General features: G+C 41.5%; 1 protein-coding gene across 1 annotated transcript in view; it reads right to left on the reverse strand.

Annotated features, from left to right (window-relative positions):
- Nucleotides 1-12,664, reverse strand: part of LRP5 (LDL receptor related protein 5) — a 155,895-nt gene that overhangs the window by 100,817 nt on the left and 42,414 nt on the right. Inside the window, exon 3 of the mRNA XM_061609954.1 lies at nucleotides 1,073-1,270. Coding sequence (XP_061465938.1) covers nucleotides 1,073-1,270 — 198 coding nt within the window. The remainder of the gene's footprint in view (nucleotides 1-1,072; nucleotides 1,271-12,664) is intronic.

Genomic DNA, 12,664 nt, shown 5'->3' on the forward strand with positions numbered 1-12,664 from the left:
GTAATTCAGCAAAATCTGAAGGGCCAAAGGTTCCTCACGCATGCTATATACTGTGGTTACTTGAGAGAGCACCTTATCCTTTATATATCCAGTAGGTCACTGTGGTCTGTGGGAGAGCTTCTCCTGCAAGATCCAAAGATATCAGAAGCCCACTCCACAGTAATTCAGAGCAGGGCTTTCAGTGTGGCTGCCCCTGTTCTATGGAATAGCATTCCTGTTGAGTTCACCCACTGTCTGTACTTTCCAGAAATAATTAAAGACATTTTTGTTCTGACAAACATTCCCAGCTGGATAAATAGATCTCTGTCATGGGTGTCAACTTTGTATAATATATACAGAGTAGACACCCATGGCAGAGACCCAGATATTTGTAAAATATGTTAAATTTGCTGTTTTGTTCTGTTTTTAAGTGTTTTTAGCTGCTTTATTGTATCTTGTGCATTGCCAAGATATTGTGAGAGGCAATAAATTAATAAATAAAATTTATGTATCAAAATAAAATGATACAAATGGTAAGCTAGCAAATATCCTGCTTCTTTCTTTAAAAAAATGTTGATAATTTAATTCTGGTTTTATTCATACTGCCCTTTTGTTGTCTGTATTCAACATCAAGATTTGCAATGACATCATGAGCCACAGAACCACAACTAATTTTTACACACTTGATTTATACATTGAACTGATGTACTAATACAGATACATAGAAACAGCACTGAATGAAGGACATTACCTTAAACAATGCAGACAAGGAGCGTCAGAAGAGATGGCAGTGAGAGAAGGGCACATGGAGTAATGGGGGTTGGGGAGAACCAACATCAGAGCTGAGTGGCAAAGATAAGCTGCTAACAAGGATGAAGAAAAGGGGAGAAACCACAGAATGGTCAGGTGGGACAGATGCTGTTTTAATATTCTTCCTCAGATACCAAAACATCATAGGGTGGTTTGTTTAGCTACTATAGGCTAAACAAGTTCAACAGGATTGCCTGGACATGGCTACCAGAGAACACGTTAGTACCATACAAGTTTGAGTGGGGAGAGAAGCACATGTGCGAGTGCGCACACACTTACATACCTGAAAGAGCCATCCAGATTTGCTCTGTGAATGAAACTCAGTTTTGCATCGGCCCAATAAAGCTTTTGTTCCTCAAGATCTATGGTGAGTCCATTAGGCCAGTAAATGTCAGAATCCACAATTATTTTCCGAACACTGCTGTCCATTCCAGCACGCTCTATTCTAGGTGTCTCTCCCCAGTCTGTCCAATACATGTACCTAGAAATTATTAAGCATTCAAGTGTTATGGTGACAGAATAGACTCTTGATTCACATGCCTCTGAAGTGTAAAAGGAAAAACCATCAGAATACCAAAATGTTCATTTTAAATTTGAGCATCAAAAATGTATATCTTAACTGACTAGCTCTAGTACACAGGTGAGCAACTTCTTTCAGTATTCATTAATTATCATCACTATGTTTATATACTGCTTAATTTGCAAAATCCCGAAGGGGGTTACAAAAAACACAGCAATACCATAATATAGATAGATATATAGACATAGATATAGCAAACATTATCCATATTATAGCAAAAACTCCAAAGAAATACTTCAGTATAAATAGTGTATCCACCAATAAAACTTTGTTAAATGTCAATAAAAACAGCAGTGTTTTTGTATGGCCCCCCAAGCCTGAAGAGGGACAGCAGGATGAATAAAGTCTCTCTCTCTCTCTCTCTCTCTCTCTCCCTCTCCCTCTCTCTCTCTCTCACACACACACACTGTATATATTGAGAGAGAGAGAGAGAGAGAGAGAGAGAGAGAGAGCGCACATGGTTTTCTTTCTAGAGGAGGAGATGGGCAACCTTTTCAGGATCAAAGGGAAAAATTTCCTTAAGAGGGAAATGGTTGGAAGCCACACACTTCTGGCATCAGGTGGGACCAAAGCAAAAAGTGGCTGTGATGCCCCTTCTCTCTTCTTTTCACTCTTTCATTAATCCGTTCATTCCCTCCAATGCCCTAGAGTTGAAACAGTCTCTTACCTTTTCCGGCATTGTGTATTTGCACAATGGCACTGGTAGAGCTTCTAGGCATTCTTAAAATGTTAACACAGAGTCGTGAGGTACAAATAGTTACATGCTGTGTTCAGTATTTTAATCTACAATTTTTTTCAGTGAGGTAAGATAAGCCCTTCAGTGTAATAAAAAAATTAATACTGCAACTGACTAATAGAAGACTGGAGTAACAACTTATTTATTATGCACTTTTGACAATTAATTAGAGAATCAACTGAACCAAACTGAAAATAACACAAGAGCATTCATTAAATGGCTTTATATGTGCCAAATAATACAAATGCAATAGATCCAAATTATCATATACACATATAAAACTTCCTATGAATCACATTTCACATTTAATTTCACAATAGTATATTGCCTATTAGTATACATCTTGCTCACATTAGTGCTGTAAAAGTAGCTGTACTATATACTAGCAATAAACACAACCAAGATGCTACAGCTATGCAGCAGGGGACAATAGAAACTCCATTTATAATTCAAGTACATGGATTTTAAAACTTAAAAAACAGGAGTGCTGTTCCGCAAGAAGAGTGATTTCTCATCTGTCAGAGTGTGTGATACACAAGATTCCTATGAACTGCAGAGTGAATAGAGAAATGTCCCAAAAAATTGCTCTCCAACAATTCAAGAAAAGTCAGGAATGAAAGAACCAACAGAAAATTTCAGTGATTCCTAGGCTGTTTCCAGATTTCCATCTTAGATGGCTTCAAAAGAGTATTAGACAAGTTTATGGAGGATAAGGCTATCAATGACTACTAGCTGTGATGATAATGCCCTGCCACCACCATTGGAGGCAGTATGCTTCTGAATATCAGTTGGTATTCAGGAGGGGACAGTGCTTTTGTAGGCGGGTCCTGCTTGTGGACTTCCCATGGGCATCTGGTTGGCCACTGTGAGAACAGGATGCTGGTCTAGAATGGCCACTGGCCTGGTCCAGCAGGGTCTTCTTAAGTTCTTAAGAGGGAGCTTCTATTTGCCTATGCAGTCCCATTGGCTACAAGCCCCTCACTCTAGCTTTACAAGTGTGGCTATAACACAGCTTCAACTATTGTCTATAAACTGAAGTTAGAAACTTTGGTAAAATCTAAAACTGAATGAGAATAAAATTCTGAAGTTCCTTTTATACATAAGTCATTGCATTGTATTCAGTATGCAAGAGTAAAATATAAATAGCAAGGCCTACTTCGTTGTTTTGCTTTCCTTACAGTGAAACATTTGGAGGGGGAATAAAAATCTCAAGGACTGGTTAGGTTCTGTGGAAAATATACACTGAATCCTTAACATTTACACTAAGTGTTGGCATACTGAGGCTGTGGTCAAAGCAGCTGAAGAAGCTATCCAGAAGGCATTGTTAAAAGTGTCACACAATGCTCTGCTAGGTAAACACACCAAAGTGCTCCTAGTTCAGGTCAAACATTCCCAAAGAGAATAGGGAAATCAAAACAAAACACCAAATCCTACACAATTTATATAGCCATTTTACTCTAGTTAATTTCCGCCCCAACAAAGTTGAGTTCCAAAGTGGGGGGGGGGGGAGACAGCATGACTGTTTACTATGGAAACACTCATTAAATACACTGGGAGGCAATGCTAGTTAATGCTATTGCAACAGCGCATGCCCAAAAATACCAGAGGAGCCTACATATTAAAATAGGTCAAAACAAGTCTGTGAAACAAGCTAAGAAAAGCCACAGTATTCTAACAGACTGACATACAAATTTAGTTAAGCAGTGTGGAAAAATTACCAATTGAGAGGGTCTTTGTCAGTAGGGCCGGCGTTAAGACATGACTGGGCCGTTGTGTACCAGCCTGCCCAGGCCTGTGGCACAATAGCTCAACATCCCACCAATATGGGTGGCATGGGGCTAATAAGTCTGCCTGTGCCCCCATCTACCTCTTGTGTTGTGTGAATGACATGTGCACATAGTGCACATGCCTGCCATCAACCAACATGGCGGTGGGGTCGTCAGCCCCTTAGGGAAGCCCCTGCTGCCATCTTGAGTGATGGAAGGCATGCGTGCACAACATTCACACTGATGGGTGAGGTAGGTGGGGCATGCGTGTGGGCTTATTTGAAGCCCATGCTGTCTGTATTGGGTGAATGCCTAACAGCTCCCACTCAGCAATCTACAGCAGGGTTGGGTTGTAGGACCTGAAGCTGCCATGGATCACAAAACAGGAGTGCTACCCTCCCAGCCTAAGGAGGGGTCCTTCAGGGCCCCTCTGGGCCACAGGGACCCTTGGCCAGGGCCCAACCCAGCAACCCTTTGGCGCCAGCCCTGTTTATCAGCAATGACATAGTTAACTAATGAATTATGGCAAGAAATAAGGAGGGGTGTGAAGGAGGATGGGGAAGCGGGAGAGAGAGGAGTGCAATTTTATTTATGTTACAGATTTCTATCCTGCCTTTCAGGGCATATGCCCTCACAAGGCAGCTTATCTAGATTTGATCTACATTGATTTTTCAGGTGTGATCAAAACTTGCAAGACTAAACCCAGGTTTTAGTCCAGCCCTTGAAAACATATTACTGTTTAACAGAACATTAGATTATCCTGTTTAAATGCTGAAAGTGGGTCATGTGAAAGATTACTGTGCCAAAGATTTGAAGACTCAAAGATAAATCTATACAAAGACAAAGAAATTTAAAAGCACATAAGTGTTAACAACTAGCATTTATACAAGCAAGTTCCAAAAAACCCTGCACACCTCATTAATCTACCCTCATGAAATGACCTGACACACAGAAACTCATTAGCTCATCTAAGGAAAATGGAAAACTAGATGGAAGATAACATTTTTGCTTCATAGTAGTTCAAACAGGAGAACTGGAAGTGTGGTACAGAAATCAGGGGAGGTCCAACAGCCTTTAGCAGCTTCACCTCAGGAAAGGCAGTTGTGTGAGTGAAGAACAATGCCATCACTTTCCCCAAAGATGGATATTTTCCTGCATAACTCCAGATCAGGTAGGAGGGTTATTCGCTTACACAGGGCATTGTCTCATATTGCCCCTCCAAAAAACCCAGATCACATAAATGCCATTCTGCCAGCAATTGAGTGGCAGATCACCAGCATTAGTGATCTATTTTGGAACAGAACCACAACGTTATGGGGAGCATTTGCATAGCGGAACTACTACATTAAACCAGAGTGGGAAATTTTTATTTCAGAGCTGGCTTGTAGTTCCCCCTCCTCCCCCATACTAGCATTCATTCATTGTTTAGAACATTGGTTAGGAACCTTTTTCAATCCAAAGGCCACATTCCCTCATGGACAGCCCATATCCAGGGTCTGTATATCAGTAGTGAGAAGGGCCAGAGCCAGAAGTGGGAAAAGTAATGGATGCAACTCTTACCTCTGCACAGTAGGTTACATTCCAGCTATGCAAAAGTCTGAGGTTTTCTCCATCCAGGCAAGCAAAAGGCATCAAAGTTCAAGGACACATTGGAGCCAGCCAAATGCACTCTAGGAGGATTCAGAGCAAAGCTGGTGAGAGGTGTGGCCTGAGAAGAGGGTGTGGCCTCAGAAGAGTCCCAATGGTCAGACAGAGAGGCCTAGGGGGCTGCACTTGGCCCTTGGGCCAAAGGTTCCCCGACCCTGGTTTAGAACTACCTGGCACCTTTTAATACACTTGTGACATAAAATACTGTGTAAGGAAGAACACAGCCAAAAGACCAGTAGGAGTTGTGCTGCCAGAATTCTTTTATCCCAGCCTAGACTCCTCACCCATACAGAGGTGTTGACAACTTGAATGAAGAAGATAGTACCAGAAATCCAAATACAGCACAAGGTGCTTCTAGGGGACGTAGAGAACTATTTTATTGACTGGAGGCCTCAACACCTTTACGGCTATGTCAGTTCTATCAGGCAAGCAATGAACTGTTTAATGGTCTGCCTATACAACATTTGGTTTTAATTTTTTAAAACTGATCTCCCTAATTCTCCTAGCCTAGGGTGACATGGTATGGAGGGTATGAAAGGGGACATGGTACGGGAAACAGCAGGACCCGCAACATGAAGGGGGGGAGAGATTAGAATCCTGACTCACCTAATGGACCCAGGAGGGGACAAATTCCAATCGCCATTTCTCAGAATCCCTCCAGTATACTAAATCAGCCTTCCTCAACCTGGTCCCCTTCAGAAGTTTCAGACTCTCAACCAGCATAGCCATTGTCAAAAACATATGGAGAGAAACAGTTCGGGGAAGGTTGTACTACATGCCTAAGTGTAAAGATTTTTTTAAAAAACTTAAACTCAGATGCTCATGTAAAGTTTCAATACATGAAACTTGCAGGAAATGATGGTACATTTTAAAAGGAGATGGCCACATGTACTCCACACAAGCTCTAACTTGTCATCTCCTCTGCTTAAGAACCTTGTTGTTGTTATGTGCCTTCAAGTCGATTACAACTTATGGCGACCCTATGAATCAGTGACCTCCAAGAGCATCTGTTATGAGCCACCCTGTTCAGATCTTGTAAGTTCAGGTCTGTGCTTCCTTTATGGAATCAATCCATCTCTCATTTGGCCTTCCTCTTTTTCTACTCCCTTCTGTTTTTCCCAGCATTATTGTCTTTTCTAGCGAATCAGGTCTTCTCATGTGTCCAAAGTATGATAACCTCAGTTTCCTTAGTTGCTAACTAGATATTTTAGAAAAATAAAACCCTGCTACAAATTGCAGCTGACATGAAAAATAAAAAGGTAAAGGTGTCCCCACACTTATAGTGCCAGTCGTTTCCGACTCTTAGGGTGACATCTTGTGACGTTTACTAGGCAGACCGTATATATGGGGTGGGATTGCCAGTTCCTTCCCCGGCCTTTCTTTACCCGCCAGCCAGAGCTTGGAAAAGTTACTTTTTTGAACTACAACTCCCATCAGCCCAATCCAGTGGCCGTGCTGGCTGGGGCTGATGGGAGTTGTAGTTCAAAAAAGTAACTTCCGAGCTCTGCCGCCAGCATATGCCAGGTACTCATTTTACCGACCACGGATGGATGGAAGGCTGAGTGGACCTCGACCCCTTTCATCAGGGATTCGACTTCCTCCTTCCTTTGGAATTGAACTCTGGCCGTGAGCAGAGCTTCGGCTGCGTTACCACCACTTACCACTCTGCGCCACGGAGTTGATCATTATACACTGTTACAATTTAGAAAGGTTAATGTCTACTATTCCTCACATTACTAACATGCTATTATTTTTGATTTTTTTAAAAGAACACAAATATATAGGCACCAACTATAAAGTAACAGCAATGAAAATTACCTGCTTTTAGTTGTTAAGTTTCAGGTTAAATTTAAAATTTAGGAACAGTTGAAGAGATGCAAATTAGGTACAGTACATGAGGCCACATAAGTATGGGCTACCAGAATTAACTGAAAACTGATCAGAAGAGTTTATAAAGCCTTCAACCAGATATAGTTTAATGCAGGTTGCAAATTGATTAGTGCTTCATGACCAATAAGACTACTTAAAGGTATTCGCCCAGATTAAGCAAGTCCAGTGAAAATTAGAAACTTAAAACCAATCATCAATTTCTCCATAAATGAGTTTTTAGAAAGCAAGGTTTTAGTAACTAAAGCAGCACCTGGAGAGACTGCATTTTGGTAACATTTCATCTTCCAGACACAGCATTTGCCTTTCCTATTAAAACCTGCGGGTCAGATTTAATTCCCTGATAGTTTAGCTCACTCAATTGCCTTTTAAGTAAAAATTGGGGTCTCTCTCCCTCCCCCCCTCCCCAAGGTGTTTTGTTACGAGAAGTGAGAGCACAGTGACTGAAAATATAATGCAGTGGTACAAATTTTGTTATCTCATCACTACAGATAGGAGAGCTCTTTATACACACTAAGACCAAACCTTCAGCTAGATTAAAAACACATTTGTCAAACTAAATAAGATCATCACCCAATCCGACCCAGGTCTTTAAACAGGTGGGCAACCTGTGACCCTGCAGATGTTGCTAGACTCCAGCTCCATCAGCCTCAGCCAGCTTGGCCAGTTGCAGTCTAGAGATATCCAGAGGGCCAAAGATACCCCATACCCATCTTCAAAAGTTACCATGACGAACATTTAAGATCTGGTGACGAGGCACTTCTGATTGTGCCACAGCCTGCTCAGGTACATCTTACAGTGACCAGGGGGAGGTCCTTTTCAGTTGTGGAATCCAAATTCGTGAAGTCACCTCTTCTGATATAAGGTAGGCACATATGTTATATCAGCACTTCCTTAAAACCTAATTTTTCTCCCACATGTTTGGCATCTGCTTCAGTTATTACTACAATGGTTCTATTTGTTTTAGTTTTGTAAGAGTTGCTGTATAATTGTTTTATTTTACTTTTAATGATCTGTATTATTGTAAACCACCTTGTGGTTTTCCAGTGAAAGGTGGTATAACTTTTTAAAAGTAAATAATAAAGATATGCACACACCTCTTTCCTAAAGCAAAGCATTCAGTGATGCTTAAGGTAGAAAAATCTTGGAATCTAGTCTGCATAAAGGATTTAGGACTGCATTCCTCGTACCTCAAATATTTAGAAAGTTCTGCAACAACATTCATTGCTCTGCACAATCTGTGATGGTTTACAAATTTGTTTCATTTTAAACCTTCTGTAATGATTTTCTTTTTTTTGTACTGCCTATAAACACCTCAGAACATTTGCATGACCATACATATAGAGTATTTTGCTTTGCTAGCATTATTTCTCCTGTACCACAACCACACTGTTGAGGCTGCTTGAATGCTGCAAAAGATGCACAAGGTCATGAATACGAATTGCTTTAAAGCCTGAGACCACCTCTCTCAGCCAAGGTTCTTACCCTTGCTAGTCTGGGCTTGAAGCCTTTCTTAAACAATCCTGTAAACAAGCAACTGAGGAAGCTTGTTTTTGTAAAGTGTGGGCACAAAACTGATAGCAAGAAAGAACTCTTATAAAACTGGCTTATTAATGAAGTGGTAGACACAGGGCTGTATCCCATGGATGGAAGGCACTTTTGATCCAAATAGAGGCTTCTATTAGCAGTAAGGGTAGAACAGAAATTTTAGCTAATTCCCCCTTCCACCTGTAGCCCCCTGCTCCCAAGGGCTGGGGGCTCTTCAGAACAACATGCTATGTGGCACAGGGAATTGCAAGAGAAAGGGGATTTGCAAAAATCACACACACACTCCTGGTGTATGGAACTCTCTGATAGATAAAGAACCTTCAGTCAGCAAAGGGACACAAATGGATAGACCCTCTTAACTGCTGTATATTAAGAGGAATTTTAAGAAAACATAATATCTTTCTTCACTGTTTGGCTAAATTAAACAAGGTTCAAGATTTCCATGTTACAAGTGTCTTATGTTCAGTCCACTTCAAGGCATCCAACAGATAGGTGGGCTCTGCCATTCAACTATCTAATAGAATCAGTAGTGCAGTTAGATAATTTTAGACTCTGGACTTAATGGTCTTACAGTGGGAGCAGCATTTATTTAGACCTCAATTCATATGTTCACTTACTCCAAAATGTTAAGCCAGCCCTGCTACATCTGGGAGTCCTCCTGCTCATTCTGTTCCAAAGTCCTGCCCTGATAGCACCACTAAGTAGAATCCAGCACGAAATGAGGTCTAAGTCTGCCACTTTAAAACCTAAAATGTCCCACCTTCATTACAAGATCAAAGCTACGCACTTTCAGATGCATTGACCAATTAGAGCTATGCAAGTCATAAATACCACAGTATACCAAAGCTGAGAAACCACACCTCTTGCCAGATACAAAACCTGTTAGTATTTAAATTGAGAATCTCTGAAAGACCAAGCAGATTAGACACAAAGTTTGCCATATTCATTTATTATTTATAAAGTGCCTAATGTGCACTAGGTGCTGTACAAAAATAAAAAATACTGCCAAGTCAGTGCCTGCCAGCTCACAATCTTAAAAACACACATACACACACACACACACACACACGAGAGGAACAGCAAATTTTGCTCAAGCTGGGAAAGTGTGAAAGAAGGAAAGCATTCTGAAATACATGACTTAACCTAAAAATATGGAACAAAATAAAATAAATCTAAGTTGTACATCAAGACAGAAATGAGTTTTTAATTATTTCTTACAGCCCCTTAGAGAAGTCTCTCCTCCCATCTTGGTTGATGGCAGCTGAGCACAGGGCATTCACAGAAAGGGAGGAGAGGTACATGGAGCGGGCGGGCACCAAAGGCCTGTAGGGGGGGCTGGGAGCTCTGTCTCTGCGATCTATGGCAGGGTCAGGAGTCAATTGCCTGGGATCGCAGAAGGGGAGAGCTTCTCCCACACCCTAAGGAGGGACCCTTCAGGGGCCCTCAGCCAGGGCCCAACCTGGCCGCCCTTTGGCGCCAGCCCTGATTGTTCACATCACTGGGTCCCAGCCAAAGAGAACTACATAGTAAGTAAGGCCTTTTTGCATGCCCTTTACTAATACAGCAATTATTTCAGGTTTGAAGAGGCAGATGACCCTCAGTACTGAACAATGGTATGTGTGTACACAATCTAATAGTGTGGTTTGTACTGATCATTAATCAAGCAATGGGGTTAAAGCTCTACAAGCTGTGCCTGCCCCCAGAAGAACCAAGCAGAGACTGAAGGTTAATTGAAGCCCAGGCAAAAACGCCACCTGTTCTGGAGTTGGCTGGGTGAAAGGACTACACTTCAGCAGAACAATTTCTTTTAAATGTCTTTTAGTACACTATAGTTGTAACATATTTCCTCATAATAAACTTCAAACTTCACCTTGTTTTCCAGCTACCATTACAGAAATTCTAATTCTGATCCTTTAAAAAGAATAATAAAGGTGCTACTTCAGGCTCTTGAATCATATTTTCCACTAAAATATGAAAGGCCAAGTATCTAATGTTTATATTGGTAAACTGATCTGTTCTTTAAAGGTTAGTTCAGGTAGTTTATAACTACCCTGCAAAAAAAAAAATATTCCCTTTTCATACATATAAAGATTAAGGAAATAAAAATGTCAAGGAACGTATTCTGTGTTTTACAGTAAATGCTTCCTGACGAGTTCTACGATTACTAGGCTACGTTCTGTCTTTTGATATAAAGCAAAACAGAGTAGTACTCTTGAGTGGGCAAATCACTGCTGACAGTAGGGATCTTGCATTCAGGATATATTATATCACAGGTACAGATGGCTGAGAAAAAGTGAGGCAGAATGGAACATTTGTTACAAAATAAAATCTGATCAGGATGGACAGTCATCCAACTTTGATCTGGAATTTCTGTTAGACTGATTAGCAACTACAGTAACTTGCAGAAAAACAGGTATTCCCCTGTTTTGACAATATGTTCCCATAATGCCTTTTGAAGAATGAGGAGGATGGTGGATTTCTAAAGGGAAATGTTGCTGTCCTTATTACACACCAAAAAAAATGGCATTCCTCCAAAACAACCAAGTTTTACTCATTGCTTTATGTATCTTTACTCGCTGCTTTATGTGAGATGTTCTGAAATTTGGAAGGAGCCATCATACTTCCCATTTACAAACCAACAAAACAAAACTTCAGATCCTGCAATTCTTCATAGATGCCAGATTACCTGCATCCACAAAGAAACACTTGGATTGCAATATATGAGCAGGGAACGGTATTTGCACTCCACCTTCCTCATGGCCAGAGCAGTTCTGGATCTCAAACTAATCAAAGTGCAATAGAAGCAGCTGGTAAGAGTGGGAAGGTTGTGCAGAACAGTCCATGTGCCTCCTTGGTATAACTCCACACCTAGCAGCAGCCAAGTAAGGTGTGTGTGCGTGGGGAGGATATCTGCGTGAAAGAGAAAAGAACTGCACACAAGTCCATACAGAAAATTAAGCCAAGGGTGCTGCAGCATTCAGTGGTGCTTGGTGTGTTTCATAGCCTAACCAAGCAGCTGCTCCAGGCCCAGTGCCAACAGTCACCACACCACCACCCACTGCTCTTCCTGCCAGACTCGTGGATGGTTTTTTCAGTGTTAAGCAGCAGCGCTGCTTTTGAATGGGAGCCATGCTCAGCTTTCATCCGAGATGGCCACTCACTATGTTAAGCTACCTAAAAGGCAATGCCCCATCCAACAGATTTAAGAAATCTGTAGATATGCCAGAGGATTACATTTTGCATAACTTAAGATGCTGAGCGGCCACCACAGATGGGAGGCAAGCTTTGCTCCTGTTCAAAAGCACTGCCCACTGTTCAATGGAAGGCAGTGAGTGGCACCACCACAGCCAAAGTAGTGGCACAGAAAGCATGTGGTGGTCAGCATCACAAGCAGGACACCAATTTGGGGGGTTGCCAATTATCAGCACCATACCAAGGGTCCCCCATGTCTGGCACTGTCCCCATAAAATGGGAGATGAAGCAAAAGCCTGAAACCCTTGCTGAACAGTAACTTATCTCCACCATTCACTAGCTATAAGATCTAAGTTGTTGCTTAAATTCCTGATTTGGTAGTCTCATGAGACTTATTTCTAAAAACACCTTTTACAGTTCTAGAGTACTCCCTCACAAGTCACTCCCATGTGTCAGAGACATAATTGGAGGGGGAGAAGTGTTATGGGACTTCCTACTAAGCAAGGTTCACCTGCCCCT

This window comes from Rhineura floridana, chromosome 2 (assembly GCF_030035675.1).
Source record: "Rhineura floridana isolate rRhiFlo1 chromosome 2, rRhiFlo1.hap2, whole genome shotgun sequence".
NCBI lineage: Eukaryota > Metazoa > Chordata > Lepidosauria > Squamata > Rhineuridae > Rhineura > Rhineura floridana.